Source organism: Gopherus evgoodei, chromosome 2, assembly GCF_007399415.2.
Source record: "Gopherus evgoodei ecotype Sinaloan lineage chromosome 2, rGopEvg1_v1.p, whole genome shotgun sequence".
In the NCBI taxonomy this organism is placed as follows: domain Eukaryota; kingdom Metazoa; phylum Chordata; order Testudines; family Testudinidae; genus Gopherus; species Gopherus evgoodei.
In genome coordinates this window covers 138,592,592-138,604,719 of record NC_044323.1, presented here as the reverse complement: position 1 = coordinate 138,604,719, position 12,128 = coordinate 138,592,592, and the positions used below count along the sequence as shown (strand labels likewise).

The 12,128-nt window shown below is 44.0% G+C and overlaps 1 protein-coding gene across 1 annotated transcript in view; it reads right to left on the bottom strand.

Moving 5' to 3' along the window:
* Positions 1-8,308: 8,308 nt before the first annotated feature.
* Positions 8,309-12,128, bottom strand: part of LOC115644989 — a 258,015-nt gene continuing 254,195 nt past the window's right edge. Inside the window, exon 5 of the mRNA XM_030549406.1 lies at positions 8,309-8,542. Coding sequence (XP_030405266.1) covers positions 8,309-8,542 — 234 coding nt within the window. The remainder of the gene's footprint in view (positions 8,543-12,128) is intronic.

Genomic DNA, 12,128 nt, shown 5'->3' with positions numbered 1-12,128 from the left:
CAGAAAAGGAGTATATTCTACAGCAGGGATCAGCAACCTTTGGCACGCGGCCAACCAGGGTAAGCCCCCTGGCGGGCTGAGCCGGTTTGTTTACCTGCCTTATCTGCAGGTTCGGCCAAACGTTGCTCCCACTGGCTGAGGTTTGCCACTCCAAGCCAATGGGGGCTGCAGGAAGCGGCAACCAGCACATCCCTCAGCCCACACCATTTCCCGCAGCCCCCATCGTGGCAAACCGCGGCCAGTGGGAGCTGCAATCAGCCAAACCTGCAGACGAGGCAGGTAAACAAACCAGCCTGACCCGCCAGGGGGCTTACCCTGGCGAGCCACGTGCCAAAGATTGTCCATTCCCAGGCTAGGGTGTCCCCACTCAGGATGCTCTCTCTGCACTGAATGCTTCCCTGACCCACTTATCATTACATATAGTTCAAAGCAAATACAATTTACTAAACATCGATCAATTAAAAAAAAACGGAAAAAATGGGAAAGGTTAAAGGAACCTCTATGGCACAGGGACATCACAACCAGTGTCTCTGGAATGTAAGGGAAGTTCAGTCTGTTCCTCACAAGTTCTAAGCCTCCTCCTCAGGCCCTGGCTTCTTCTGCAGGAATGCTGCATGTCGGACACTTGCTCTGGCAGTGGCCACATGTTCTCAGGCTCTAAGTGGCAGGACTCTTCTTCCCAGTGTCACCACCACTCTGTCGGGGTTACAAACCCTCTCCAACTCTGACTTGCAAGGTGTCCTGGCTGGGGGCAGGCCTCTCGCTTTCCCCAGCTGCTTACCGTACCCAGCTCTGGATTGCTCTAGCCCCAGCTCCACTCTGCCTCTGCATTGCTGCTGCTCTGCTTCCAGCTCCCTAGGCTGCTGCTCTGGCCCTTCTGGCTCCGGTTGCCATAGCTCTTCTCCAGGTCTGCTCTGTGGGCTGCTTCTGTGACTCTGCTCCCCAGCACTGACCTGCTTCCTGGGTTCCTGTTCTTGACCCTCTGGCTGGCACAGCTCTGCTCCCCTGCTCAGCTTGGGCCCCTGCTTTCTCCTTAGTTTGGCCCCACTCTGTCTGACCCAGGCAATTCCAGCTCACACAGAGGAGGGGAACCCCCTGGCCTCCTGATTAGCCTGCCCTGTCAATCAGGCTGACCTGGAGCACTGGCTTCTCCTCATTGTTCCTGGGGACTATCAGTCTCAGGGTCCTGATTTCCCATCAGCCCTTCCCCTTTCTTTTGGTACTGGGAGCTAGCCAACCAAAACACCCCCACTGAGTTTTAGTAAAGAGACAACAGTCCTCTTACATTATATAAGGTTAGGTAAAGTTAATGGGGAATATTAGGTATTGGATAACGCCATTCGATTACTAACTACATTTAAGTGTGTTCCTTTTTTCTCTACACAATCCTAAATTCTTTTTGGAACCAGAAATTCCACTGAGTTCAAAGGACTGGGTCACTAAGGTAGGATGATTCAGTGGACAAGGGACTAGCTTAAAAGCTGAGACACCTAGATTCAATTCCCTGCTTTACAACAGACTCCCAGTCTGACCTTTGGCAAATCACTTGAGCCCAGCCCTCAAAGGCATTCCATGGGTTTCAGTGGAAGTTAGGAGCCTAAATACCTTTGAGAATCTGGGCTTTAGCCTCTCTGTGCTTCAGTTCCCCGTCTATAAAACCAAGATAATAGAACTTCCCTACCTCACAGCAGTGTTGTGAGGATAAATACATTTAAGATTGTGAGCTGCTCAGATACTATAGTGACGAGGGCCAGATAAATACCTAAGGCCAGGTCTACACTAGGGCGGGGGGATCGATCTAAGATACGCAACTTCAGCTACGAGAATAGCGAAGCTGAAGTCGACGTATCTTAGATCGACTTAGATTGACTTACTTCGCGTCCTCAGGGCGCAGGATCAATGGCCACTGCTCCCCCATCGACTCCACTTCCACCTCTCACCCTGGTGGAGTTCCAGAGTCGACGGGGAGCGCGTTCAGGGATTGATGTATTGCATCTAGACAAGACGCAATACATCGATCCCCAATAGATCGATAACTGCCCCCTGATCCGGCGGGTAGCGTAGACATACCCTAAGATAAACGTTCAGTGTGCAGTGGAGGAACCCATGGAAATGAATGCTTACATATTGTGTGAGCAGTTCCCTTCCAGGGTGCCACGAATGAGCCCTCTGACCCACCAGTCTGGGCTCCCTCTCACATTGTGCTTCTGGGACAAGTTGCAAAGCCCTCCAAGCTTACACTTTCACCAGCATTCACACAGGTAGAGACACACCTAGCTGCAGTAACATGCTCTCTAAGCAGCAGCCTAGGAGCCCAGAGCACTACTGTCCTGCCCTGCCCTGGTCAAATCTGGCCAATATATGGGTTTAACACCCAGTCCACCTCTCCCTTAATGTGAAAAGGACCATGCACACCTGTGGTAATCAAGCTGAGATTTTTTCCAGATACCTTAGTCAAACTACCACTGTTTTGGATTAAAACATAAAATAAGTTTATTAACTAAAAAAAAAAGGATAAATTTTAAGTGATAAATGTAGCAAACAGATCAAAGTAAATTACCTAGTAAATATACAAACCTGCTAACTGAGCTTAATACACTAAATAGATTAGGGTGAGAATTTGCTACTCATATCCAAATGATGATTCAAGCAGGCTCAAGTTCTTAAGGCATGCACTGTGTAGGCTTACAGCTTGGAATCCCCAGGTGTTCCAGTCACAGGCTAAAAATCCCTTCAGCCTGGGACCATCACTTCCCCCAGTTCAGTCTTTGTTCCTCAGGTGTCTCTAGGTGTAGTGATGTAGGGAGACTGAGGTACCAACATTATGTCATTTTCCCCCTTTTAGATCTTCCCACTTGCTGGAAAGCTCTTTTGCTGTGACCTGGGTCAAACAGTTCCTATTGCGTAGTGCATCTCGGATAGGTTTCTATAGTACACAGTGCCTGGCGTAATCCTTGTGCCTGTGTGCATTTCCTCAATAAGCCATTAACATTATTTTGGCCTTTTTACTGTTGTACCTGAAAGACTGCTTGTGGGTGTTTTCAGCCTCACAACGTGTTTCAGTAACACATACATAGCCAAACATCACATAAGATGATAACACATACGATCCAACACGATATTACTGTCTAGCAGATCACTTTCTACAAAACATATCCTAATTCTATGACAGTGGTGAATATTTGGGTTCCAGGGTGTCAGTCTGTATTAACTTGTTCTGGGATGAGGCCATAGATTTAAGGCAAGAGCAGTTCCACAGATGGCACCATCCCCACAATTCACTCATGGATCTAGCCTCGCAGCCAATCATTCTGTTGTGTAAGGGAACTAAATAATATCCCTTTAAATAGTTTGTGAGCCCCTGCATCGCACCCATTGTGTACTATATTTCTGGAAGCCACCAGAGCAGCAGTGGTTATATCTACCTAGAGTTACATGTTATATATGTTTACTAAAGACAATTATTTGGATCCCACTGTGCCCATGTGGTTCAACTACGTTATGCATGTTGTGTAATGGGCAAGATACAACACCTTCCTCACTCTCTAAGACCCAGTCACCTTAAAGCACAAACAGAGGAGTCAGAGGTTTGGAGGAAAATGCTATCATACCATGGAATAGGCACTGTCACCGCCTAAGTCCCCAAAAATGAGACTGTTTGCTCATCTCTACTGCTGGAAACTGAGGAAAGCATTTAGGCATAATTGACAGACTGTTTAGCACTGTGACTACTTTCTGTATAATCATGAACTCCACTGTGCCTTTAGATCAGTTTTCACTCAATTTTCTCATTAAAAATAAACAGAATGACCTCATAGAAATAAAACAATTTAAAGAAAGGTGGTGAGATGCCCCTTTTATGTTTATTATTATACCTTGTGCATAACTTCAAATAGGAAATTGATGTATTAAAATAGCCCAGGATTTAGAAAATAATTCACATGATTTACTAAATGATGGCAACAGAGGTAAAGTATGTTCATTTTTTAATCAAAAGAGAATTAAATCAAAACATATTAAAATGGGAGCAAGCCAGAGCAGAAATAAACACTTCCAACTCACCAAACATAGGAAAGAACATTTCAGTTTGACTTGTTTCCAGAAATTCACATTGCTGTCATTCCTTACAAGTATCTGACAACTCAGTTTTCTTTCACAGATTTTAAGATCAGAAGGGACCACCATGAACATCTAGTTTGACCTCATCAAACAAAATGTAGGAAATCAAATGCAAAAATCTTTATTCACATAGTAGTTTTTACTCAAACATAGATTCCCCTGGAAATCACTGGGAATGCTAACATGTTTAAATGTTTACAGGAGTATTTGCTATGACAATGCCGTATTAAGTCTCAGTTCCTGCATTGTCTGCATGCTCCTGTTCAATGACTGCTCTGGGAGTGCAAGACATTGTGAAGAGGGCTCTAAGGAGGTCCTCGGGAGCTAAAGGGATGGGTCTGGAATACTAACAAGGTCTGGAGTGATAGAAGATTCACTATGCAGCTACTGCAGCAGGCTTATGAGTGGTACTCTATACTATCAACACTCACCTGTTCCTACATAAATACACAGGGCAGAAGCAAGAGGCAAAGTTTGCTGCTAGCTGCAATTTGACCACTTCTCCTACCTTAAGTGTGTTTGTGTGTGAATGAAGTGGGGAGTTTAGGGCAATTACCACACCCCGGAAATATCACTATTGTATTAGAATACAAGAGGTTGCCTGATACAACAGCACTTCAAAGATGCAGTGGCTAAGAGGAGTGGCCGTCCGACAATCCCACAGAAAGCCTGAAGGTGATCTGTGAGATGATTCCTAGGAAAGAGCAAGACTGAATGGATCCCAGTGAAAGAAAGGTGCTAAGGCTTCCATAAGGCCAGAATTGGAGCTTGGATTTCTACTTTCAAAAGCCTGGAAGCATAAATCATCTCTTTCTTGGGTTTGGATCCTTACCCTGACACCCACAAACTTCTAGAGTGTTCTGATCTATACAGAGAAGTTCCAAGAAGATGGTATCTTAGATGAAGAAGGTTTACATTTTAAACAAGGGAAGCTTAAGGCAGCAGAGACTTCAAATGTTATGTAGCTAATGTTGAAAAACACTGTAATGTTGAGCACTGAGAGCTAGGTTGGGTGTTGCTCACACTTTTGTCTAAAAATTCCTTTTCATTGAAAGCACCAAATCGGCCTGAAATAGAGAGGCAGAGTCACATTGATATCATTACCTCGAGGCACTTGGAATGAAAGAAGATCATATAAAAAATTAACATTTTCCATTTAAGGTAGGATTTTCAAAAACATTCAATGTTACCTTATTTCTGCTCCCATTGAAGATAATTTAAAAACATCCACTGACTCCAGTGGGACCAGAGTTGGGGAAAAACAGCATTTTTAAAATCCCCTCCTAAATTTTCCATTTCTGATGTAGATATTTGCAATATACCAGTAAAACATGAGGACAATAAGGTAGGCCCAGAAAACCTGCAGGGAACCTTAGTTTATTTTCAGCTCAAAGGCTAGTATAATTTTATGGCCCTAGAGTATCTGATTCATTCGCTAGAAGATACTTGCTTTGTCAGAAATCTTATGAAACACACTTGAAATACTCTGTACTGTCAGTAAAGAGCTGTTCATCCTATTTTTTATCATCGCTGCAGCTATGATTTTAAGATGGTGCTCTGGCTTCTCTTGAAGCATAAATAAAACCACCACTTAGTGATTGTTTTCCAGGTTGGGAGGTGGAAAAAGATAAGTTGCCGGCATGAAGCTGTGGATGCAGTGTGTTAAGTACCATATATCCTATGAATACGTGTCAAATGAAGAGCCTCTTCACTTTTGCACTCTGTAAAATGTGGGAAATAACACTACAAAAGCAGTGTTGTTCTCAGCTCAGATTGTGCCCAGCCTAGGAGAACCCACATAATTCCTGTTCAGCCAGCCATGCAAAATACTGTAGAAACCATATAAGTGAAGGTGACCATAGATGACATATGCTGAAACCTGTGTACCATGCTTCTAATACAACCCTTTGTCCCCATAACAGAAGGATATGGGCCAGTACTCCCAACCCACTATGAATTTTGTTTGTGGTTCCAATGTCAACTATGATGCAGGGAACATATCCGCAGAATGTAGTAGAGAATACACTGTAGCATTCTGTGGTATTAGAACATACTACTGTACTTACCATGATGCTGAAAATATATGTTCTGTGTTTTAATTTTTCTGGCTATACTGACTGGTTCCCCACATGGCATGGAGCCAGCTAAGAACCCTATACCAAGGCACCTTGCAGCCCTCACCACAGGGGAAAGTTGTGGCTTAGGCATGGATATTTTGAGGGAGAAAAGGAGTGTGGCCAGAAGGGATGTGGCCCTGGGGCTTCTTTAGATTATGATGGACTATAACATACAGCAGCCTCCCCACGACAGAACAACTACAGCAACATACTCCATAGTCTTGCCCCCTCCACTCCCAGCATGCTCCTTCCTACTCCTGACCCCCGTCCCAGCATATCCCTTATGAGCAGAGGGAACCAGTCATGTATGAGGACTAGAACTGAAAGAGGGGAGAGGAATCTGCCACTCTAAGTGTTGGTACATAGTCCTTTCTCTATAAGTCTGTATTCAGTGCTAGCTTTTGACTGCTCCTGCACAAGTGTGCTGTGAGAACTTGCAGAAGGAACCCCTTCTTTAACTAGCAAATCCACACAGGAGCCAGCCAGTATCTAGTCTTGTCACTTCCTGAAGCACTAGACTTGAGTTTGCCAACGTACCTGGTGCTGCGGCCTCTAGTAAACCCTAAGGATTACCATGCCCCACTCTCTTGTTCACCATTTTACATGACATATAAGGCCTGAAAGCAATTCACACACTTCCTTTTCAAAGGAGTAGTTGGAAGTAAGAAGATTGACATTCTGCATGTGTCTGCCAGGCACAGAAATAATGTCTCAGGGCACCATCACACTTCAGACAGTACAAGCCCATATACCCCTAAGGCAATCCCTTTGCAACTCAGAATATTATCTGGCCCTTTGTTTCTGTGTTCCCACTTCTTCAAGTGAGGTACACCAGTTTATCCAAACCATATACTATCTTTATCAGTTACCACCTCACACAGACTATGGACTATGTCTTGCCATCACTTTGTAGGCAGAAGTTCAGCTGAAGTGGTCACTAGTTTCTTGTCTGTATTCATTCATATCTTTGCTGACAACATCCATCACTAGACAAGGCTCCCCTTCAGAGGAGAAATTCAGCCTTTTCCATGCCTCTTGTTGTATGCACTGACCAATTCATCTCCACTCTGTTCTGCAACTTTAGCAGACTAAGTTCAATTTTCCTCGAAGTCTGCTAGTCAGCAACTGCCTCCGATAAGTCATGCTGAAATGAACTGAGAACTGACTAAAAGCAGCTTTTACTGGCAATTATGCCAAAATAAAGAGAAAAACACATTTTCCCAGAGGAAAACTATCAAGAGCATTACTAGTCTGGCACTAAAATTACAGATTATAGCAAAATTACTTGAATTACTTGACCTTCAAGATGCTACAAACTTGTCATGTCTCTTTGCTTATTGTCTGAGAAAATAGCACTGAGACAGGCTTTGTGAGGAAGCAAGCTCCCAAAAGTAGTGTGTTGAGAGCTTAGCTCTCACCGCCTGTTCAAGTCAATTAATGGTTGCATCTGCTTTACAAGAGGTAAGCAAATACTATTGTATTATGCCACATCACCTTTCAATCAACAGACTAGCCTTCTATATTTGGTCATAAGAAATGTTAATTTTCCAAATACACGAAAAAGGATTTCTTTTTAGATCCCAGTGTGACATACCAGGCTACAATCCAGACTAATGTGTAGCTGCGTCACCCCTGCTCTCTAACCCGGGGTGATCTTTACAATATCTTGTTGCTTGCAGCCTCCACCTTGGACTGCTCACAAACAGCCTCCAGCATGCAAGTCACTTCCAGCTACGTCTGTGTGTGTGCGTGCTGCAGTCAGCTAGCCATGCCTTGGCTCTTACCAGCCTTAGTTATGCTGCAAGGTGACCCCAACACAGCCCCAGTACAGGATCTTCCCTCCAAAATGTACGTCTTATACTACCCAGCCCTCTCCTGGACATACAAGTAAGTTCATTATTTGTTTAAGGGAATCATATACACACAACTTGTTACCCAGACACACTGAACACACTGGATTAAATAATACAAGTTTATTAACTAAAAAGAGAGATTTTAAATGAGTACAAGTAATGAGGCATACAATCAGAAACAGTTACAATAAAAATAAAAATAAAACACTGGTGCCTAACTTACCAAACTATATTATATTCAAAGCACAGTTTTATCTCCACATGCTCCAGCAGATCACTGACCAGACCCTCCAGAGTCCAAGGGCTGTTTTCATTTGTCGTCTTAAGTGCAATGCCAGAGGCAGATAGGGAGAGAGAGGGGTGTTGTCTTAGTGTGCGTCTTCCTCTTCCTTTTATAGTCCTGTCTCCCCTTTGAGAAGCATCTCCAGCTATGAGCAGGACAACAAGCAGTCTCTGTGTGTGAAAGAAAAGTCCATGCTGTTTCTTTGTTAAGATGTAGATTTTTGCCTCTGCCCTCTTTCCTGACAATGAATGCCTACTTAGTGGGTAATGGCCCAGCAGACTTGTTTGTACCTGGCTGCGTCATCAGCTTACTTTGTCTCTGAGGAATGGGTTTGGCTTCTCCCTAGACTTATCTGGAAAACAACATAACTATGGAGTGATGCTTCTTGGAAGAGAAAGCCTGCTCTGGCAAAGACGACAACCCAGGTGCAGAGTTGGATATAGACTTTCTGTACCAACCATATGGAATGTCTGGTAAAAGGAGGGGAGGGACAGCTCAGTGGTTTGACCATTGGCCTGTTAAACCCAGGGTTGTGAATTCAATCCTTGAGGGGGCTGTTTAGGGAACTGAGGTAAAAATCTGTCTGGGGATAGGTCCTGCTTGGGTAGGGAGTTAAACTACATGACTTCCTGAGGTACCCTTCCAACCCTGATATTCTAAGACACCCAACCGAAATCCTGGCTGGAGAAAGATATTTTTATATATATATATACACACACACACACACCCAGGAGGCATGATTCTGAGTCATGAAACCTGCTTTGGAGGAAGTGTTGAGCCTGGGGAAGAGGGCTGGAAAATGTGTGTGAAGTTGAAGTGCTCTGTTTTGTTAAATAAACCAGACCCCAGGAAAGGCTGTTCTTGAACTACATGAACCTATGCTCATTGGTTGGGGAACCAATTTGGGGAAACTGAAGTAGCAGATATGACTAGACAGGGGCAGCTGGCCCCATTACAAGGAGGATGCAGTAGTTGAGATGTGAGATCAGGCTTGCACGAGTGTCATAGTTAGATGAAGAGAGAATCCCTGTCCTACTAGATATTGTCTTGAATGAGTTCCAGTCAGAAAGTTTCCCTCAGTATTTTAACAACTCTTAGCTCCCTTATGTGAAAGAAAGCTATACCATAAAAAACTATAAATGCAGATGGTACAGTGAATCTGTTGGATTAATACTGTCCTACCATAGAAACTGTAAATCATACATACTAATTCAGTTAATTGTCACAAGTTACTAGAAGTTTGGGGTGGGGGGCAGGGGGGAGATAAATACAAAATCAGATCAAGGATAGGCCATGGACCTTCATCCAAAATAAGATAAGACCACAATAATCTTGTTCTGGATGCTTTGATTTCATAAGCTCTGTTGGTGCTTCCACCTGGATCAGTCTTTTCTGTGCAAGCCTAACATTAAATTAAGCCTTTTCATCTTTTAGACTCAGTCATCTGTGCAAGCAAAACATTCAGGTTCACAAATGAAGAGCAAGCCTGCTGAGTGACTATCAGGAAGCTTGAAAGCTGTATCTCAAATAAAACACAGAATCCTTTGTTCTGGCAAACATGTCGTTCAGCTCTTGTTAAGACCAAAAGTTTAAAATTAGAATTCTAAGAGTAACTTACAATAACCTTTTGTATTCCATGGAATAAAGTGTTTATATGCTCCTCTTCATTTCTCCTGTGCCAATAGATTTTTAGTGTGTTTTTTAACTTAGTCCCAATCTGAATTAAAGGCCTCCCCCGTACATTGCTAGACCATCACACCTAGTAAGTTGCAACAATATCAGATATTTCATTTCATTTGGCTAGTTATGAATCCTAAATTTTTGAAGCATGCATATAAGAGTACAGAAATCTCATGAAGTCAATGAAGTTATAGCTTACTATATTGCATTAATACAATATTAACTGTAGGCTCAAAGGTTATTTAACTTTACATGGAATCAGTGACTCGTACTGTATTAGAGTTTGCCAAAGTGTTTAACAGAAAATGGCTTTTTGACAAAAAAAAAAAGTCTATTCAAAAATTTCCTTTTTTCCTTGAAAGTTTTCAACAAAACCCTAAAATATTTCAGTGGCAAATTGACAAAAAATGCTTTAGTTAATTTTTCACAAGGGAAAAGGCATCAGCTCTATTTACTCATATACGTTTACTTTCTTCCACAGAAATCATTAATTCACAAAGAGAAAAATTTTAAAGTAATCTCCTATCTAGTGCCCACATCAATTTCCATATGCAAAGAGGTGCACCAGCACATGGAAAACTGATAATTGCATACACAGATGCCAATTTTTTATACATTTTTGCACTCACACGTTTGTTTGTTTTCATACACAAGCTTGCTCCCTCCAAATACTGACTGGATTCCTCTATGCTTATACCTGACTCCAAACTGACAGATCTTGCTAACTCAAGTGATAGACATCTGTAAATCTGGATCAGAACATGATCTCCCGTTTGTGCATGCATGGTTGGATGTAAGTAGGTAGCTAGAAATTCATTATAGCCTGATTTCCATATAGGTTGGCAGTCTGGCTCTTCCCTTGGCCCAGCCTTTAGAGCCAGAGACTCTAACATCCTATAGAAATGAGTCAGAGGATATGGTCACTGGTCTAGTAAACGGCCTGGGAAAGTAATCCAGGTGTTTGTGGTTAAGGGTGATAGGTGTCACCTCTACTTATTTAATTCATATAAAACCCAATTAGTCAAGCTATATGCAGGTGAAGCAAATGGCACCCTTTAAACAGTATAACACCTTTGAAAATCAGGTTGAAAAGCATCCACAGCTCCCAAGGAACTCAACAGAACTGCAGCTGCTCAGCATCTCTGAAAATTAGGCCAGGGGTCAGCAACCTTTCAGAAGCGGTGTCCTGAGTCTTCATTTATTCACTGTAAGTTAAGGTTTCACATGCTGGTAATCCATTTTAATGTTTTTTAGAAGGTCTCTCTCTACAAGTCTATATATTATATAACTAAACTATTGTTGTATTGTAAAATAAACAAGGTTTTCAAAATGTTTAAGAAGCTTCATTTAAAATTAAATTAAAATGTTGATCTTATGCCACTGGCCAACTCAGCCCGCTGCTGGTCTGGGGTTCTGTCACCTCAGGGGTGGCTCCAGGCCCCAGTATGCCAAGCACCTGCTTGGGGCGGCAAGCCACAGGGGGCACTCTGCCGGTCGCCACAAGGGCGGCAGGCAGGTTACCTTCGGTGGCTTGCCTGCGGAGGGTCCTCTGGTCCCGCGGCTTCGGTGGACCTCCCGCAGGCTCCGAAGCTGCAGGACCAGCAGACCCTCCGCAGGCAAGCCACTGAAGTCAGCCTGCCTGCCGTGCTTGGGGTGGCAAAATCCCTAGAGCTGCCCCTATGTCACCTAGGCCGGCAGCGGGCTGTGTGGGGCTGGCAGCCAGGACCCGGCAGCTCAGCCCACTGTCGCTTAGGGGTTCCATTCGCCGGCTCCTGCCAGCAGGGATCCCGGCTGCCGGATTCATTCAGCCCACTGCCAGTCTGGGGTCCCGGCCCTGCCCACATACAGTGAGTACCTACCTTCTCCCTGGTTCTGACCCATTCTCTTCCTCTCTGCACTGAGCTAAGGGTGGGAGTGGCACTGAGCACAGGGCTGGAGGTGAAGGGTCTGGCCAGGAGCTAAAATGAGGAAGGGGGCTCAGGGTTGGGGCAGGAGGTTTGGGTGTGGAGCACTTACCAGGGCAGCTCCCATTTGGTGCAAGGGGTGCAGGTGGGAATGTGGGGGTTGGGGGTGCAG